At 45.0% G+C, this 20786-nt stretch overlaps 1 protein-coding gene across 9 annotated transcripts in view; it reads right to left on the bottom strand.

The window, feature by feature from the left end:
* csnk2a4 (casein kinase 2, alpha 4 polypeptide) overlaps positions 1–17956 on the bottom strand; it is a 50304-nt gene extending 32348 nt beyond the window's left edge. For 3 of the 9 annotated variants that reach the window (XM_061689163.1, XM_061689160.1, XM_061689156.1), the window contains exons 1-7: positions 17778–17956; positions 12466–12597; positions 12142–12381; positions 11249–11520; positions 11058–11169; positions 10852–10953; positions 733–783 (exon numbers count right to left, since the gene is read on the bottom strand). In XM_061689163.1, the coding sequence (XP_061545147.1) occupies positions 733–783; positions 10852–10953; positions 11058–11169; positions 11249–11349 (366 nt within the window). In that variant the 5' untranslated portion in view covers positions 11350–11520; positions 12142–12381; positions 12466–12597; positions 17778–17956. Of the gene's footprint in view, positions 1–732; positions 784–10851; positions 10954–11057; positions 11170–11248; positions 11521–12141; positions 12382–12435; positions 12598–17777 lie in introns of all 9 variants that reach the window. The other 6 variants (XM_061689157.1, XM_061689162.1, XM_061689161.1 and 3 more) reach the window with 6 other exon arrangements.
* Between the last annotated feature and the right edge of the window lie 2830 nt (positions 17957–20786).

Here is a 20786-nt window from a genome sequence, read left to right on the forward strand (position 1 = left end):
TTTACCGATTTCACATCCATCCATCCATCCATTTTCTGAGCCGCTTCTCCTCACTACGATCGCGGGCGTGCTGGAGCCTATCCCAGCTATCATCGGGCAGGAGGCGGGGTACACCCTGAACTGGTTGCCAGCCCATCGCAGGGCAAATATAAACAAACAACCATTCGCACTCACAGTCATGCCTACGGGCAATTTAGAGTCTCCAATTAATGCATGTTTTTGGGATGTGGGAGGAAACCGGAGTGCCCGGAGAAAACCCACGCAGGCAGCATGCGAAGAACATGCAAACTCAACACAGGCGGGGCCGGGGATTGAACCCCGGTCCTCAGGACTGCGAGGCTGACGCTCTAACCAGTCTCCCACCGTGTCGCCCCGATTTCACACATATAGGAAAAAAGAAAAAAAATGGTAGATGGCAAATGGACTGCACTCATATTATATAGCGCTTTATATACACCATCAGTGCCCAAAGCGCTTTACAAAGTCTCACATTCATCCACTCACACACAGATTCATACACCAGTGGGCGACTGCTGCCATGCAAGGCGCTGCCAGGCCCAGTGGGAGCAAATTAGGGTTCAGTGTCTTGCCCAAGGACACTTCGACACGCAGACAGCCGGGATTCGCCGACCTGCTCTACCTACTGAGCCACAGCCGCCCCGCAGCAAAAGGCAAAAGAGCAAAGAAAGGACGCTTTAGAATTTAAGAATAATTTCAAGAAAAACTTCTCACCTTGAAGTCAGTGTTGTTAACGTGTTCAAAGACCAAGGCAGGTGTACGAGACTGAAAAACACCAAAGACATTTATAACACTGCAGATAGAAGTGACCTACCGGGACTGACGATTATCACATTGCAGAACGTTTCCTAATATGTCCATATAAACTACCCAGGTTGTATTTTGCATTTAATCAGGATATATTTTGTTTATTTTAGGTTCAAGTCTGGGTTTTGGAAATACCTTTTCAGTTAACTAGTAGTAGTCCTCTGCTGTTCCATTCTCTCAACACATATCAGTACCACTGGAAGGTCAATACCGTGCCCAGAGCAGGATCCCTCTACCTTGAACATGGTCCCAAAGAAATTACAAATTTCACTAAGAGGCTTGACAGTGTCTGTATCGGTGACGTGGATTCCTTAATGCATTGGTGTTGGGTTGACATTCCCTAGAATGGGTAGGGATTTTACTTTTGACCTCAACCATCTTGTGTGAGGTATCTTTCAAAATCAGTGTGGCTCTTACTTAGAATAATCCATAAAAGTTGTGAAGTGAAGGTTGGTTTAAAATGACTCAATGTCCCCCGCTTCCCCCGGAACAGGCGCAGAGTTCTGTTGGAGGTGGGAGTTGAAACTCCTTCTGACACGGGATTATTCCAGACATTCCCAGCAGACCCTCCCAATACGTTTGGGTCTGCCAGGTCAGACCGCCATCTTCCCCCATCATCGGAGTCAACTCACCACCAGGTAGTGATCAGATGACCGCTCCGACCCTCTCCTCACCCGCATGTCCGCAAGTCTGATGGCACAACCACAAAGTCGACCATCCAACTGTGACCTAGGGTGTCCTGGTGCCAAGTGCATGTGTGATGCTCGAACATAGTGTTCGTTATGGACAATCCGTGATGAGCACAAAAGCCCACTAACATTGGGGGAGGGTCATTCCTTCCAATCACGCACTTCCAGGTCTCACTGTCATTGCCCACGTGAGCATTAAAGTCCCCCAGCAGAACGCAGTCCTCCAGCGCCCCTTCGAAGGACTCCAAAAAGGGTGGGTACTCTGAACTGATCTTTGGTGCATAGGCACAAACAACAGCCGGGACCCGAAGGCGGAGGGAGGCTACCCTCTAGTCCACCGGGGGTGAACCCCAACGTACAGGCGCAGAGCCAGGGAGCAATAGGTATACCCACACCTGCCTTTCACCATGGGCAACTCCAGAGTGGAAGAGAGTCCAACCCCTCTTAAGAGGACTGGTACCAGAGCCCAAGCCGTGTGCGGAGGCGAGCCCGACTATGTATCGTCGGAACGTCTTGAGCTCACACATCAGCTCGGGCTCCTTACCTGCCAGGGAGGTGACATACCACGTCCCTAGAGTCAGCTTCTGTAGGCGGGGATCCGATCGCCACGGTCTGGGCAAGGGAAACCTAAATACGTATATATTGTTCATCATGGGGTCTTTTAGCCGTGCTTTGTCCCGTCCCTCACCTAGGACCTGTTTGCCATGGGTGTCCATACCAGGGGCATGAAACCCCAGACAACTTAGCTCCTAGGATCATTGGGACACACAAACCCCTCCACCACGAGAAGGTGACGGCTGCAGGAGGGGTTTGCCAGCAGACATTGAGCCAAAAAAGGATATTTCATAGCTACCATTTAAACTACAGTATTTAGTTCCCAGGCATTATATTAAATCGTCTATGTTACCATTGCTCCTATTGGTCAGCAACTTAGTCACTGTCACTTTTGTAACCATGTGTACTTGACAAACCATCTGAACAGGCTTAACCCTTACGTAATGTTGTAAAGAAAGTATTAGCGGAGGGTGTTTCCTGATGACAGAAAGACACTAGACAGCTTCATGACCCTTAAGGTGTTTTATACGTTACATTTTTGGTCTTTTTTTTCTTACAGGATTCAAGTTTTAAGTTTAGCTTTTGTGGGTGCCATATAGTCATTTGTGGATAATGGCTCTCACTGTGGCTCGCTGGAGTCCCAATGCTTTAGAAATGGCTTTATAACCTTTTCCACACTGAAAGATCTGTTACTTTTGTACTCATTTGTTCCTGAATTTCTTTAGATCTCGGGATGATTTTTTTCCATACAGGGCCATGTAAGTTTGGATTTTTTTTCGTCCTTAATAAAAAAACATTTAAAAAGTTTGTGTTTACTTGTGTTGTCTTTGACATTTAAATTTGTTTGATGATGGGACACATTAACGTGTGACAAAAATGCAAAGAATAAATAAATCAGGAAGGGGCCAAACACTTTTTCACAGCACTGTCTATCTACAGTGGGTACGGAAAGTATTCAGATCCCCTTAAAATGTTCACTTGTTATATTGCAGCTATTAGCTAAAATCATTTAAGTTCATTTTTTTCCTCAGTGTAGACACAGCACCACATATTGACAGAAAAAAAACAGAATTGTTGAGATGTTTGCAGATTTATTGAAAAAGAAAAACTGAAATCACACAGCCATAAATATTCAGACTCTGCTTTTTATTTTTCACACCTGGATTTGGGGATCCTTTGCCATTCCTACTTGCAGATCCTCTCCAGTTCTGTCACGTTGGATGGTGAACGTTGGTGTAGAGCCATTTTCAGGTCTCTCCAGAGATGTTCAATTGGGTTTAAGTCAGGGCTCTGTCTGGGCCATTCAACAAGTCACAGAGTTGTTCTGACGCCACTCCTTTGTTATTTTAGCTGTGTGGTTCAGGTCATTGTCTTGTTGGAAGGTGAACCTTCGGCCCAGTCTGAGGTCCTGAGCACTCTGGAGAAGGTTTTCGTCCAGGATATCCCTGTACTTGGCCGCATTCATCTTTCCTTCGATTGCAACCCGTCGTCCTGTCCCTGCAGCTGAAAAAAAAACCCACAGCACGATGCTGCCACCACCATGCTTCACTCTTGGCACTGTAATGGACAGGTGATGAGCAGTGCCTGGTTTGCTCCACACATACGACTTAGAATTAAGGCCAAAAAGTTCTATCTTAGTCTTATCAGACCAGAGATTCTTATTTCTCACCATCTCGGAGTCCTTCAGGTAATTTTTTTTTTTGCAAACTCCATGCGGGGTTTCATGTGTCTTGCACTGAGGAGAGGCTTCAGTCGGGCCACTCTGCCATGAAGTCCCGAGTGGTGGAAGGCTGCAGTGATGGTTGACTTTTTAGAACTTTCTCCCATTTCAGGACTGCATCTCTGGAGCCCAGCCACAGTGATCTTTGGGTTATTCTTTACCTCTTGGCTCTTCTTCCCCAATAGCTCAGTTTGCCCGGACGGCCAGCTCTAGGAAGGGTTCTGGCCATCCCAAACGTGTTCCATTTAAGGATTATGGAGGCCACTGTGCTCTTAGGAACCTAAAGTGCAGCATAATTCTTTTTGTAACCTTGGCCAGATCTGTGCATTACCACAATTTTCTCTCTGAGCTCTTCAGGCAGTTCCTTTGATCTCATGATTCTCATTTGCTCTGACATGCACTGTGAGGTCTTATATAGATAGGTGTGTGGCTTTCCTTATCAAGTCTAATCAGTATAATCAAACACAGCTGGACTCCAATGAAGGTGTAGACCCATCAAGGATGATCAGAAGAAATGGACAGCACCAAATTTAAATATATGAGTCTCACAGCAAAGGGTCTGAATACTTATGGTTGTGTGATATTTCAGTTTTTCTTTTTTAATAAATCTGGAAAAAGTTCAACAATTCCGTTTTTTTCTGTAAATATGGGGTGCGGTGCGTAAAAAAATGAACTTAATTTAGCAATTGACTGCAATATAACAAAGAGTGAAAAATGTAAGGGTGTGTGAATACTTTCCGTACCCACTGTACATACACATATACATATATATCTACCTATCTATAAACACATACATATATATATATATATATATATATATACACACACACACACACACACACACACATGTACACGAATATACACACACACACACACACACACACACACAGTATATTATGTTCCCTCACCCGGTCGTGGGTCACCGGGGCCCCCTTCTGGAACCAGGCCTGTTGGTGGTGCTCGATGGCAAGCGCCTGGTGACCGAGCCTACATCCATGCTGCCCTACCGGGCTCAGCCCAAAGAAGTAACATGGGTCCCTCTTCCCACGGGCTCACCAACTGCAGAAGGGACCAAGGGGGTCAGGTGCAAAGTGAGCTGGGTGACGGCCGAAGGCGGGGACCTTGTGGTCCGATCCAAGGGTGCAGAAGCTGGCTCAATGGACGTGGAATGTCACCTCTCTGGCAGGGAATGAGCCCGAGCTGGTGTGTGAGGTTGAGAAGTCCCGACTAGATATACCGTATTTTCACAACCATAGGGCGCACCGTATTAAAAGGCGCAGTCTCAGTTACGGGGTCTATTTCTGTATTTAACACATAGCGCACCGTATTATTGGGCGCAGGCATGGTAAAATATACGGTAGCATGCATGCTCGCTAAAATAATGTTTTTAAAAAGGCGGCGGGAGCAAAACTGACTTCGGTTGTACTTTATTGAAGCACTTAATGTCCTCACGTTATTTTTTTCGCGTTTTGTTGGAGTCAATCTCGTTGCCGGGGGGCTAGTCAGCAATGATGCCGGCTTTCGCGAAAGCTCAGACAACAGTCAAAGCAGATACCTTAGCCCAAGCATCCACAATCCATTCAAATATGGTGGCGTAACTCGCTTGGCGTTGCCTCCCAGTCTTAGTTGCAATTGGTTTTTCACCGAGGCTGTGAGATGGGCGCGCATGGAGTCACAGATCAACAGGGACGGTGACACGTGGAAAAAACCATCCGGTCTCTTTACGTACACTTCACTCAGCCACTCTCTAATTTTCTCCTCGTCCATCCAGCCCTGTTGATTGACCTTAACGATGACTTTGGGTGGAAACCTTTCTTTAGGCAGCATCTTCCTCTTAAAATTCACCATAGGCGGCAGTTTCTGTCCATTACCATGGCAACCAAGCACAACAGTAAAAGCCGACTTCTCGTGCCCCATTGTGCGTATCGCTACCGTGGTGGTCCCCTTCTTCTCTACAGTGTGGTTCACCGGGATGTCGAATGTGAGTGGCACCTCGTCCATGTTGGTGATGTAGTTGGGCTGGATGTGTTTGTCGGCAATCTTTTTACTACAGTAGGAGCGGAAGATGGCCAGCTTTTCCTTGTAATCCGCCGGAGGTTGCTGCGCCACGGTAGTCCTTGCCCGGATGGATCGATACCGCCGTTTCATAAAACGAAAGCACCAAGACGGACTTCCTTGAAAATGTTCGATTTTCATTTCTTCTGCAAGCGTTATTGCCCTCAGTCGAATGATGACTGTGGAGACGGTTCTCCTGGCTGTTCTTTGCTCATTAATCCATTGCTCTAGTTGGTCTTCCAACCCGGGCCACCTCGCATTCGTAAGCGAAGCCAAACTCAGCTTCGTCTTCGTTTTCCTGCTTCCTCCACTTGCGAGCGAACCATGGATTCGTTGATATTGAATTCTCTCGAGGCTGCTCGATTCCCATGTTCCCCCGCGTAACTGACAGCTCGCAGTTTAAACTGTCCTTCGTAAGCGTGTCTCTTCGTAGGTGCCATTTTCGAGGGTCCTTGGCCAAACCGATGTTTTGCACAATGCACATACCGGCGCTATATAACTACTGGGGCATGTCTTTAGCGTCCTGCTTCACGCTTACCCTTCCCCCTTTACGTCCGCATGCTGTACTCAGTCACGTCCGCCTTTCCTCTATATAAGCAGCGTGTCGGCAGGAAATGCTCCCAGTCAGTCAAGTCGAGCGCTCATCACACAACAACTTTTATAGATTTTGGAACTTGGTGCACACATAAGACGCACCGCATTATAAGGCGCCCTGTCCATTTTGGAGAAAATTTAAGACTTTTAGGTGCGCCTTATGGTTGTGAAAATACGGTAAGTCAAACTCGCCTCAGCACACAACTTTGGGCTCTGATACCAGTCTTCTTGAGAGGCGTTGGACTCTCTTCCACTCTAAAGTTACCCCCGGGGAGAGGCACCCAACAGGCTTGTGTATATTGCCCTCCGGCTCGATGCTTGTACATTGGGGTTCACCCCGGGGACGAGAGAGGAGCCTCCTTCCGCCTTAGGGTATGGGGATGGGCGGACTGTTGCTTGTGCCTATGCACCCAACAGCACCTCAGAGTAGCCACACTTTTTGGAGTCCTTGGAGGGCGTGCTGGAGAGCGCTCCTGCTGTGGACTCCCTCGTTCTTCTGGGGGACTTTTAACGCTCACTCGGGCAATGACAGTGAGAACTGGAAGGGCATGATTGGGAGGAACGACCATTCTACCAGAGAGGTCTACAACGCTACAGATGAGTGGGGGGGCCTTTACCTGATTTATATTTTTTCTGGTGCTTCTGGGTGATAGTTTAGATGGACATCTACAACCCCAATTCCAATGAAGTTGGGACGTTGTGTTAAACATAACTAAAAACAGAATACAATGATTTGCAAACCATGTTCAACAAAGACAAGATATTTAATGTTCAAACGTTATTGTTTTTAGCAAATAACCATTAACTTTGAATTTTATGGCTGCAACACGTTCCAAAAAAGCTGGGACAGGTGGCAAAAAAGACTGAGAAAGTTGAGGAATGCTCATCAAACACCTGTTTGGAACATCCCACAGGTGAGCAGGCTAACTGGGAACAGGTGGGTGCCATGATTGAGTAGAAAAGGAGCTTCCCAGGATTGCTCAGTCATTCACAAGCAAAGATGGGGCGAGGTTCACCTCTTTGGCGAACAAGTGCGTGAGAAAATAGTCCAACAGTTTAAGGACAATGTTCCTCAGCGTACAATTGCAAGGAATTTTGACCTTTGATCCTTCAGGCAGCACTGCATCAAAAACCTGTCTTGTCTATAGTGTTTTTATCAAACCTTTTTAGTGAATGAACACCATATCACAAGCATGTTAGTTAACTGGTGCACGGAGTTGTTGAGCCGGCACATCGAGGACGGCTCAGCAAGCAGGGGAACCAACCAGGGGGACGCCACCAACCACCCAGGGAGGTCACAAGCCCGACCGAAGCACCCCTACCAGTCCCAAGGGGAGGGGCAAGCCCACAGCCATCCACCCTAATGGGCACACACCGGAGCCCAGCATCCCGACACGAAAAGCAACCTCACACGGCACCGACGAGCCCCCATCCCTTCAATGGATGGAACCAAATGCCACAAAACGTCGACTCCCCCCCGACGAGACACAAAGCCAGCACCCGCGAGACTACGAGGCAACACCCATGCGAACCACGTCATAACCCACTGCGGCGCAAAGCCCCCACAGCGAAGCTCCGGCCCGATGCCAAGTCCCCCCCTGGCATCAGCGCGCATGCCCGTCCAAAGACCAAAACAAACGGGAGGGAGAGCCTGAGGGAGAGAAGGGCGACGACCACGGCGAAGAGGAGGGCACGGGCCCGGGAAGCAGCAGCACAGGCCCCAAGCCCCACCCGGACACCACGATGATATCCCCGGGGTGGGGTCAATGGGCACCACCCCGGTACCCAGGGACGGAGAGCAGCCCCAGGATCCGCATCCCTCAGGAGGGCAGCACGGACACGACCGGACCCAAGAGGAGGAAGGGCGACAGGCCCAGCCTCCCCAGAGGTCAACCTCGCAAATCCAGAAGGATAGGGTTAAAGTGCATGCAAGTGACCCTATGGCGTGCATAGGGGTCTAAAATGACAAGAACTGATTTGGTCACATTACATTGAATTTACATTACACTTTACATTTCTGTATGACACAGGCAAACTGAATCAAGCTTCGAGGTACACCATATTAATGAAAGGTGACCAACTTTTCTTTAAGTTACCCATTTGCTTATTACATTTGGCAGAGGACTTTTCTCGTGTCATATACTCTACGACTAGGTTTTGGCATTGGCTAATGTTGATAGCTTGTTTATTTTTCCAGTTTAAAAGTACTGTTTTTTCAGCGATAGAATTCCAGGAGTTAGTTGTCATAGTATTATTGATTTTTAACCAATTGATAGCACATTCTGATAATTGCAAAAATGTCTTTATGAGGTTAAAACTGATTGAAGTGATGCCTTGTGTTCTTGGAAATAAAGAAGGATATCATCTGTGTAAAGATTAATTTTGTGTTCTGACATAGGAGGACTGATACCTTTAAAATTAGTGTTCTGCCATATTGCCATTGCTTCAATAAATAGTGAGAAGAGCAGGGGCGAGAGAGGGCATCCTTGTCTAGTTCATCTTTGTGAAGTGATGTGATCCCGTTTACGGTGATAGTTGCTTTGGGTGAGTTGTACAACGTTGCAATCCAGTGAATATATGATCCACTACACCGATTAACAAGAGCACTTCGGCAAGTGACTCCACAGTTGAAAATGATGCGCTTGCATTACAACTTCATGGAGGCTTGCTTTTTTTTTTTAATTTTATACCACAAAAAAATTGGCATTTACACAGGGGTGCGTACTACGATAGTCCCACCAGAAAGTATTCATACCCCTTCCCCTTTTCCACATTTTGCTATGTTACAGACTTATTCTAAAGCTAATTTGAGTAGAGTTTCAACCAAAAAAAAACACAAAAAAAGAAAAACCTACATAACATATCCCATAATGACAAAGTAAAAACATATTTTCAGACAGTTGAGCAAATTTATTGAAAATACAAACATTTAAACATCAAAGGTACCTAAGTATTCACGCCCCTTGGCTTCATATTTTGTTGAAGCACCTCTGGCAGCAATTACAGCCTCCAGTCTTGGGTATGTCTGTACGAGCTTGGCACATCATCTTCTCCCATTCTTCTCTCCAGATCCTCTCAAGGACAGTCAGGTTGGATGGCCAAGCGTCGGTGGACAGCCATTTTTAGGTCTTTCCAGAGATGCTCGATTGGATTCAAGTCCCCGCGGTTTCCGGCTGGGCCACTCAAGGACATTCACAGGCCGGTCCTGAAGCCACTCCTTTGTCTTCTTGGCTGTGTACTTTGGGTCATTGTCGTGTTGGAAGGTGAACGGACGACCTAGTCTGAGTTCCAGAGCACTCTGAAGAAAGTCCTCTTGAAGAATTTCTCTATTTGGCAGCGGTCATCTTCCCCTCTATACGGACTAGTCGCTCAGTTCCTGCAACAGAAGAACAGCCCCACAACATGAGGGGGTTCTTGTTCACATCTCTGACGAAGAGCCTTTTTCCCCGGGTACTAAGCTTGGTTGGACGGCCAGATCTAGGAAGGGTCCTGGTGGTTCCAAATGTATTCCATTTGCGAATAATCGAGACCACACTGCTTTTAGGGACCATCAATGCTGCTAAAATTCTTTTGTATCCTTCCCCCTGATTTGTGCCTTGACACAATCGAGTCTCGGAGGTCTGCAGACAATTCCTTAGACTTCATTGCTTGGTTTCTGCTCTGATATGCGCTGCCAACTATGACACCTTTTAAAGACAGGTGTGTGCCACTCTAAATGATGTTCAATCAACTGAATTTACCACAGGTGGACTCCATTCAAGTTGTAGAAGCATCTCAAGGATGATCAGTGGAAATCAGATGCACGTGAGCTTTAATTTTGAGGGTCATAGCAAAGGGTGTGAATACTTATGTACCTATTATGTTTGAACGCATCCATTTTTATAAATTGACACAAAAGTCTGAAAATGTATTTACTTTGTCATTATGGGATATTATGTAGATTTCCCCCCCAGAAAACTACTTCAAATCATCTTTACAATAAGTCTGTAACATCGCAACATGTGGAAAAGGGTGTGAATACTCTGGTAGCGCTGTATATACTCTCCATTGTAAAGGTGGGTGAGATAAGCAATGCCACATTGCACGCGGCAAAACTGCTCCCCAAAGTCTGGAAATTTCCACGAGTGTCCTAAGCAGATGTTAGGTGCACTGTAATTCTTTATCCTATATGTATTTTGACCTGAAATTGTCAAAGACCTGGGAAATATTGAAATTAGAGATAGTCGCATTTCTCCTTTCAAAGAAATCCAGAGCCGTAACATGCCGAGAACACAGACTGTTCAAATGGAATTAATGAGCTGACACAGGTGACAGCATCTCCACGCTATTACACGTGGTGACAAGAGAAATAAGTCTAGAATTGACCTGAACATTACTAAGTGCACAGTATGTCAATGACCTAAAATTACTTACCACAGGGTCTTTCACAATGTCTATAAGGGAGATAATATTCGGGCCTCCTCGTAAATTCTCCAAAATCTTGATCTCACGCTTTATTTTCTTTTTCTTCACAGGCTGTTGGGACATAGATTTGGCTCATGTTTGTGGAATCAAACTATAGCTAAAATCAATAATTGAAGCAACGAGGGCAGCAAATTTTTTTTTTTTTTTTTACTTACCTTGAGGATCTTTACTACAATCTTCTCATTATTGGTGATGTTGATGGCCTCGAAGACTTCACTATATTTGCCACGGCCTAGCTTTCGCACCAGCTGAAAGTCATCTTGGTTACTGTGAGTACATCATACAGGTTGGAAATTGCAGCTGCGACATGCTGAAAATGGAGGGAAACGGGCAACGAGCACTTTACCCCCATTCCACAACGTGGGATTCATAGTCCCAGTACTCCCTCGGCCGGTGAGTGTTGACCTCATTGTACACTCTGGCCCGGCTTGGCACAGGTCCTGACATGTCCGACAGCTTGGCAGAGTGGGTGGTGGATTCCCTCAGCAGCGGAAGGCTCAGGAAGGGAGAGGTAGGAGGGAAGGTATGGGATGTGGAGTTTGATTAAAAAAGGGAAGGGGTATGGGGGAGGGGTTACTTGAGGACAAGGGAGGGGGCACCAGGGGCACGTGGTCGTCGCTTAAAAAAACAAGAAAATGAATGAAATGTGGCCAATTACATCAGTGGGATCTGCAGTCCAGATCAATTCATATCGTTTCCCGTTGCAATAATGTGTAATGTAGTAATTTGTATGTAGGAATTTGAATTTGCGTTTAGCTTGTTCATTTTGTGCTCAATCTTAATTCTCGGGGTGGGAAAATTCAACAATTCTTGGACGCAGTGTGATACAGATGTAAACAATTCCGAATTGATTCAACATTTCAATGAGCGATTATTAAATAACTTGAATGTGTAAAGCTGTCGGATGCGGCGCGTACAGCCGAGCAGCTACGAATTGTTTTACAAGACAAAAGTGTAGTATTGCTTTTTTGACTGTTTTCCAAGTACACACAGTTCGCTCCACAGATACAGTGGGGCAAAAACGTATTTAGTCAGCTACCAATTGCGCAAGTTCTCCCACTTAAAAAGATGACAGAGGCCTGTAATTTTCATCATAGGTATACCTCACCTATGAGAGACAAAATGAGGGGGAAAAAAATCCAGAAAAATCACATCTGATTTTTAAAGAATTTATTAGCAAATTATGGTGGAAAATTTTGATTTGGTCATCTACAAACAAGCTTTCTGGCTCTCACGGACCTGTAACTTCTTCTTTCAGTGGCTCCTCTGGCCTCTCCTCGTTACCAGTATTAATGGCACCTGTTTGAACTCATCGGTATAAAAGACACCTGTCCACAACCTCAAACAGTCACCGTCCAAACTCTACTACGGCCAAGACCAAAGAGCTGTCCAAGGACACCAGAAGCAAAATTGTAGACCTGCACCGGGCTGGGAAGACTGAATCTGCAATAGGTGAGCAGCTCGGTGTGAAGAAATCAACTGTGGGAGCAATTAATAGAAAATGGAAGACATAAAAGACCACTGATAATCTACCTCGATCTGGGGCTCCAAGCTAGATCTTACCCCATGGGGTCAAAATGATTCAGCCAGATCTAGCCAGTCTCCGGATCTCAACCCCATAGAAAATCTTTGGAGGGAGATGAAAGTCTGTGTTGCCCAGCGACAGCCCCAAAACATCACTGCTCTCGAGGAGATCTGCATGGAGGAAAGGGCCAAAATACCGGCAACAGTGTGTGAAAACCTTGTCAAGCCTTACAGAAAATGGTTGATCTCTGTCATTGCCAACAACGGGTATATAACAAAGTCTTGAGATGAACTTTTGTTATTGACCGAATCCTTATTTTTCCACCATCATTTGATCATAAATTCTTTAAAAATCAGACCATGTAATTTTCTGGATTCTTTCCCCTCATATTGTCTCTCAGTGGTGTGCTATACCTATGGTGAAAATGACAGGCCTCTCTCATCGTTTTAAGTGGGAGAACTTGCACAATTGGTGGCTGACTAAATACTTGTTTGCCCCACTCTATTTGGACACTTTTGTTTTTTACCTTTATATTTAAACGTTACAATTATTGTTATATATTGGACATGGCCATGAAATATAGACTCTCACCTTTAATTTGAGGGTATCAACATTCAAACTGGATGAAGGGTTTAGGGGCAGGGCAATCTAACAAATACTTTTAGAATAAATTATTCTGTCACTTATTTCAGTGATTAATCGGATAAAAATGTATTTTTGCATTATAGTTCATTGCGAAATATTTTTTTCCCCCCAATTACTTTTTATTAACCTAGGATTGTTTATTTGGCATTGTTTAGTGACGAAACAAAACCGAATAACCATGAAGCAATATCACACGAGCGGGAGTGATGTACTCACCAAATGTTTTGAAACTAAGCTACTTATTGGGTACTGATTAATATGAAGGGTACTTGATGTACACTTCTGCAAATAACAAACGGCCTTTCCCATCATCACGGCTAGCCCAAAAAGGAACGTCCCTTTTGTCGCCCCAACCTCGCTGCTTTCCACTGTTCGGCTACTATGCTTGTCGCATGCTATTTATTTGCTCCGCCACAGTTACCTACGAACTACAGCTAACATACCTAAATAAGATGCCGGAGCCACAGAGGCAATGTGCACTTCGTGTCCGTTGTCAACGCAGCAGAAGTCACTAATCCTAGCCTCCATGACAGCGAATAAACGACAACCCCAATTCCAATGAATTCGGGACGTTGTATTAAACATAAATAAAAACAGAACACAATGATTTGCAAATCATGTTCAACCTATATTTAATTGAATACACTACAAAGATGAGCTCGGGGCCAGAGAAGCCGGCGGCGTTCCTGGGTGTTGTTGATCATTGGCTTTTGCTTTGCATAGTAGAGTTTCAAGTTGCACTTACGGATGTAACAGCACCAACCCAAAACGCCACCACCCGGACAAGGTATTGTTAACTGAGGAGCCTAAGAAGCTACGGCGTGACCCAAAACAAGCCACACTGGACAGCAATGGCGGTTGTGCCCACAAGTTCCCATCTACTTCGCCGAGCGCACAGAAAGTTACCGAGTCCATTGCCTACTTTATTTGTCAGGATTTGAGACCTTGTTCGGTGGTGGAAAACACAGGCTTTAAACGCACGGTGAACGCGACGGAGCCCCGCGATCCCATTGCAACCCGCGAACATCTCACCAAGGTTTGTGTTCCCAGGCTGTACGCCCAGATAAAAACACATGTGAAAACCTCGCCTGGCCAGCACGGAGAGAGTTGCCCTGACTTGCGACGGGTGGACCTTGGGAACAACTTAGGCGTATGTCACCATCACGGCACACTTTATCAACGAGAAATGGGAAATTGTTCAGCATGCGTTACAAACAAGGGACATGTCCGAGAGCCACACCGGCCACAACCTGGCAGAGCACCTGAGAAAGGCCCTCGCTGACTGGGAAATCACAGAAAAGGATCTAGCAATTGTCACTGACAATGCGTCAAATGATCGCCAATATGAATATCCACTATTAGCACCCCTTGCTTTAAAAAACAAACAAACAAACAAATACCTCTGCACGCCCGGCACTAATGTCTCCTCGGAGAGGGTCTTCTCGACCGCTGGGGATGTCATCAACGCTCAAAGGAGCGCACTTCTCCCACAGCACGTTGACCACATACTGTTCCTCAACAAAAATCTTAAGACAATGTAGCTCTCCAGTTATGCTGAGATAGTTTTGTTGTTTTACTCTTCACTCTTCGGCCAGGGCCTACAGAGCCCCTTAAGCTTGTTACTCTGTTAAGATGTTTTATTGAATTATTGGCTGCCATGGCTTAATTTTACTTTATTACTTGATTTGATTTATTTTTACCTGCCTGGTGGCGACTGGCTACCTCACGTCCGTTTTGTTTACATATACTGCCTGCACTTTTCAAAGGCTTGTAAGCCACAGTTTGCACTGTTTCAATAAATCAAACTAGTTTTCTCATCACATCTTTGATCCATTTTGTCCAGCATTTGCAAGCTGTATACTTTCTGTCCAGTCAGCGCCATGCAGAGTGTACTTAATTGACGCCTTCAGTTTACATTTCAATTAATTCAATTCAATGAAACATGCACAAGACGTCACCAAAATCACCGTCCCTTTAAAATATTTAAGAAAATGTATCGTTGGCCGAATATCGTGACATATATCGTATCGTGAGCTGAATATCGTGTATCGTATCGTGCGATTTGAAAATCATTTCAGCCCTAGTCACTTGACAAGTACATTAATATCATACAAATGTTGAATATGAGATAACCTTTGTTCGTCCCACGGTGGGGAATTTGCATCATTTCAGCAGTAATAGTGGATACAGGAAATACAAAAAGAGCATGCAAGAGAAGACTTTTGGCTGCAAATGCATCTGCCATTACAAAGGTGATTTAAAAAATACATTAGAATAAATATTGAAGCCATAATGTATTAACGATTACAATGACAGACTAATGATTGTGTTGTGAAATTGAACAATAGGCAGAATTATATTTATCCTAATAGACAACATACTGCAATAACTGCCCCGGGGTAATGTTCTTAATGTTAACTATATAGAAACATTAAAATAATATATAAATAGTCAGACAAATTGTTCTGGAAGTGAATTTTGATTGATTGGCACCTCTGCAGTCATAGCCATGAATGCCATTTTACTCATAGTTTTACAATAAATAATTGGCAGGTTTGATTTATTTTGATAGTTTAACTAATGTAAAGCGCTTTGTGTTGCATTTTTTTATAGAAAAAGCGCTTATAAATTCAGTTTGATTGATAATTTCCCCCCCATGTTTCGGCTTTTGGGTTTCGGGCGAGAATTTTCTTTCCGTTAGGGATGTAACAATATTCACGATACGGCAATATTGCAAAATTAAAAGTGGCTCGATATCGTCGCGATCTTATCTCCGTATAAAATAACGAGTTGCGTTTAAAGTTTTGTTTTGGGCCGGTTACACGCAGCCACACTGCATAGCCAGGCTGCTACAGGCAGACTACAGCGCTACATCCAAATCTATTGAGGACGACTCAGCAAGACTCCAGAAGAGCAAGAAAAAGGTTTTTCGGTTCTCCTGCTTTTCACCTATTTGCCCCACCTGTACCGTGAACCTTCCTGCAATACCATGAGTCTTCTTGCAATACCGTGAGCTTTCCCAGGATATCGCAAAATCTATCGTACCGTGAGATCAATACCGTGATAAAACCGAACCGTGAGATAGAACTATCGTTACATCCCTATTCGGTGCATCGCTTAATAAAAGCTAATGTAAGTTAATGCATGGTTTTATATATATATATATATATATATACACACATATATATAATATAAAAATGGGTCATTACAAATACTACTGTAAAAGTAGGACGTCGTCACTGTCACACAGTAAGAAAAATGTATATTTAAAAAAAAAAATGCATCAATTCGACGTGCTGCAATAAATCCAATTGCAGCCCCCTGAATCGTATCGAGTTGAGAGATGGAGGCAGCTTTCCATCCCTACTCAAGTCCAGAATATACAAGGGTATCATTTGCTGCTAGCTGGCAATGGCGTTGACGACAAAAGAATCCAGAACCATGGTAAACCAGAAACTCGGGGGAGCGCCGCTGTCCCAGTGGTTCCTATATAAGCAGAATTTCGTTCACTTTACTAACCTACTCCACAAAAATGTGCAGTGTCACGCTTGCCACTTAGGATACAAGATGACCGCGGTTGTGAAAGTCAAGGGTCCAACAAATCAGCGTGTAAACAACTAGACTATGTGGTTATCTTGGAATACCGACATGACCACCACCTCCGACCACTGCTGCGCATGACTATCAGCCATTTAATCATTTCCTCTGCGATGAAATCACTTCTCGACTGTGACCAAAGTTACACAACTGTCAAACCACATTTTTGAACCGTTGGGTGTGTTGAGTCCAGATCAGTGTTTAGAGGTGTAAATGTCATAAAAACGGGTTTCATTTAAACCTGGCGTGTTACGACACGAGCGACGTCATTCACGACGTCGTCGCATCATCTCGGGTCCACTGGTGAAGGGAGACCCGCTCTTCCATCTAGAACTAAGAAGGTATGCAGGCAGGACGAGGTTTTTTGTTTTGTTTTGTTTATTTTGTCTTCTTTTAGGCTGTGGCTCTGAAGAGATTTGGGCCCACATATATTGAGGGTTGACTTGTGCCACATTTTCTGAATGGTGATTGTGAGCGAAGAAGAAGAAGAAGACAAATATCATACACCAGATGTTATTTCTCATGTCGTTCAGAGCCATGCTCGTGGGAGCAGAGGCGTTGGTGTAATGCAACCGGTTTTATTAGGATTGATTCTGTTCTGATTGATGTTGGCTTGATAGGACCGACAAACAAAAGCTCTTTCATTCGGTTATTGCGTGACTTAACGTCATCTCAGCAGCCATCGATTTTCACGTGCAGACCGACGCGTTCAAATTTAAGAGTCTTGAATTAACCTGCCGGGCATGTTTTGGGGACGTGGCAGGAGTCATTTACTCGGTTTGTGTTTAGTTTGAATCGTTGGGTTATCGGCTGCTTGTTAAGACTCTTCGTACAGAATTAAATGCATTGGACCGCACCCACCTGAATACAAGTTCAGTGTTCTCCGTGCACGTGTAAAAAAAAAAACGGTGTTTCGAACGAGAAGATAGTGAGAAACAACACATTGACACGTGAGACGGTTTCAGGAGTTGACCGGGTTTACCGCTCGCTAACCCTCGACATTAGCATTAGCATTAGCCTTAGCCTTAGCAAACGTCCAAACTTTCATTGTTTTACCCGTCACACCCGACTGGTTAAGAGCATCAGCAGCTATACTGTAAATGCTTACCCCCCGTGAGAGACCAAGACCCCCAGAAGATCAGTTGTCAACTGTAATGGTCAAATTTGGGACAGTCGCCGGTATGTGCCCTGTGAAGTGCGATTTCTGCTGTATCAGAGACAATATGGCGGATTCCCCCCTACGTCAACAAGTACCGGGAAGGAAGCCTCAGAGGGACAAGCACCTCCAATCGGCATTGTGGAGTGATGAAGTTCACAAGCTCAACGTGATCTATTATTTGTGTTCATCCATCCTTCTTGTTCCTGCTTATCCAGGGTCAGTTCTCAGGGGCAGCAGCCTGAGGCCTGGTGCAGACATAAGACTTTTCAAAATGGGAAAGCTGTGTTTATCTCTTACAGACCCCACACGTGAAGATTTAAACAAATCAAGCATTGAACCGTGTTGGTTCGTTTCGTGTGTGGTGTGCCAGTCGCTACACCACATACATAAATAAACTTTCTGTTCTACCACCCACCGAGATTCCGGTCCTCCAGGCAGGGGCGGAGTCAGGGGGGGGGGGAGGCGGGGGAAGCGCTGGACCACCCTGAAATCTGATTGGACCCCCCAGATGATTGACATAGCGCGGCACCGCACGTCTTGTCGAAAGGAGCCGTTTGCATTTTGAAATCAGTGACGCCTTTTGACTGCTAAGTCCATCCTGTACAGTAGTTGGCGCTATGTACCACTTCTTCTTCTTCTTTTCCTTTCGGCTTGTCCCGTTAGGGGTCGCCACAGCGCGTCATCCTTTTCCATGAAAGCCTCCATCTCCTGCATCCTCCTCTCCGAACACCAACTGCCATCCTGTCTTCCCTCACGACATCCATCAACCTTCTCTTTGGTCTTCCTCTCGCTCTCTTGCCTGGCCGCTCCATCCTCCTCATCCTTCTCCCAATATACTCACTATTTCTCCTCTGGACGTGTCCAAACCATTGAAGTCTGCGCTCTCTAACTTTGTCTCCAAAACATCGAACCTTGGCTGTCCCTCTGATGAGCTCATTTCTAATTTTATCCAACCTGGTCACTCCGAGAGCGAACCTCAACATCTTCATTTCCGCCACCTCCAACTCTGCTTCCTGTTGTCTCTTCAGTGCCACTGTCTCTAATCCGTACATCATGGCTGGCCTCACTACTGTTTTATAAACTTTGCCCTTCATCCTAGCAGAGACTCTTCTGTCACATAACACACCTGACACCTTCCTTCCAACCTGCTTGGACCCGTTTCTTCACTTCCTGACCACACTCACCATTGCTCTGGACGGTTGACCTGTATAGATCCTTTTCTCCTTCTTTAGTGTCCAACCTGCCATGCATGTCATCATATGCCTCTTGTTTTGCCTTTGCCACCTCTACCTTTGCCCTGTGTCGCATCTCAATGTATTCCTTTGGCCTCTCCTCGGTCCTCTCAGTGTCCCACTTCTTCTTAGCTAACCTCTTTCCTTGTATGATTTCCTGTACTGTGAGGTTCCACCACCAAGTCTCCGTCTCTCCTTTCCTGCCAGAAGACACACCAAGTACTCTCCTGCCTGCTTCTCTGATCACCTCGGCCGCAGCGGTCCAGTCTTCTGGAAGCTCCTGCCGTCCACCGAGAGCCTGCATCACCTCTATGTACGCGCTATGTACCACGAATAGTTGTAAATCCACATTTATTAGGGAACGAAGAAGAATGGCCACAGAAGAAGATCATCTCCGACGTCATTCTAAAGTAAGGTTTACGACTGCGGTCAACAACTTCGTGTTCAGATAGCAGATCGTTTTGCTAGCAGCCACGGGTATCGCGCTAAAGTTAGCATGGAGTGACATCTCATGGCGGCAAAAACGAAAACGTATCACTCGGCGCATATGCAGTGTGCGAGTCTCTCTCGGCCGCTGGCACACACTGATATGTTTGTTTCAAAGCTTTCAAGCTGACACCGCTACAGTGGCAAAAGTGTTGCTGTCGCGTCTTATTTAATGCATCGTGTACGGCACAACGGGCTAGCTAGAAACACATTTAAGACAAACAAGTGGAGCGCTTTCAACGAAAACTTGAGGAGTTGAGGGCTTCACCAAAAGTGCTGTTTTTGTGGAACTTGTTTAAAAAGCGGGGGGGGAACTGGCATTCAAGTTAATTCTGCATTTTATATTTTAGAGTTTTATTTCTGAAATTTCACCAGTTTAGCTTGTTTAAAATGGGTATAGCCTACCTGTAATTCAAGTGAATTCTGCCTTTTTATTTCAGTATTTTGTCTTGTTTTATTTCATGATTTGGTTCAAGAAGTCTGCATTTTTCAACTCCCAAAACTGCCTTTTTATTCCATGTTTGTTCATGTTTCATAAAGATAAACTTCATGCTTTCAAGCATAAAGGCTTTTGTATGACCGGGCTATTTTTTTGTGTGAAATAAATTGGAGTGGCTAAAGAATGTCACAAATGTGGGTTGTGACTTAATGACGAAGTTAAATTGTGGGTCCTGAGGCAAAACCAGTTGGGAACCACTGAGAAGCTGAACGTTTGAATATTCACCTTACATCTACAGTGGTCTATTTCCCCTGACATTTTTTTAGGCTTGAAGTGGGGATTTGTTAACATTGTGCAATTTATAAGTGATGCTAAGAGGAACAAAACTGGCCTATTATTATTATTATTTTTTTTTTTCATAGGGTCTGTTGAGAAATGGAAAGACAGGGGGACAAGACATATAACTTCTTTTTAAAGAGAAGCAAGTCAGGTAAGGTGGACAGAGAGCGTGTGAGTGAATATCTCTTGTGTGTGCGTGAGTAACTGTGAGGGGGTTACTCTGATTATTGAATAATTGTTGCGGTTGGGTTTTTGAGTACATTGTGTTGTAAAGGTTAATCAACTTTCATTTATGCGCACAAACCTAATCTTCCGTGTGCTTAGTATGCGCGTTGGAACATTTAGAGACTCAAGGCTTCTTTATACTCGCGCTGACGTCACTGCGGCTATCCGGCGCGCAGTTTGCCTTTATACTCGAGCGCAACCCACACGTGCGGTTTTGACAATGTACTGCAGTTCACC

The sequence above is a fragment of the Phycodurus eques genome, chromosome 10, assembly GCF_024500275.1.
Source record: "Phycodurus eques isolate BA_2022a chromosome 10, UOR_Pequ_1.1, whole genome shotgun sequence".
Lineage (NCBI taxonomy): Eukaryota > Metazoa > Chordata > Actinopteri > Syngnathiformes > Syngnathidae > Phycodurus > Phycodurus eques.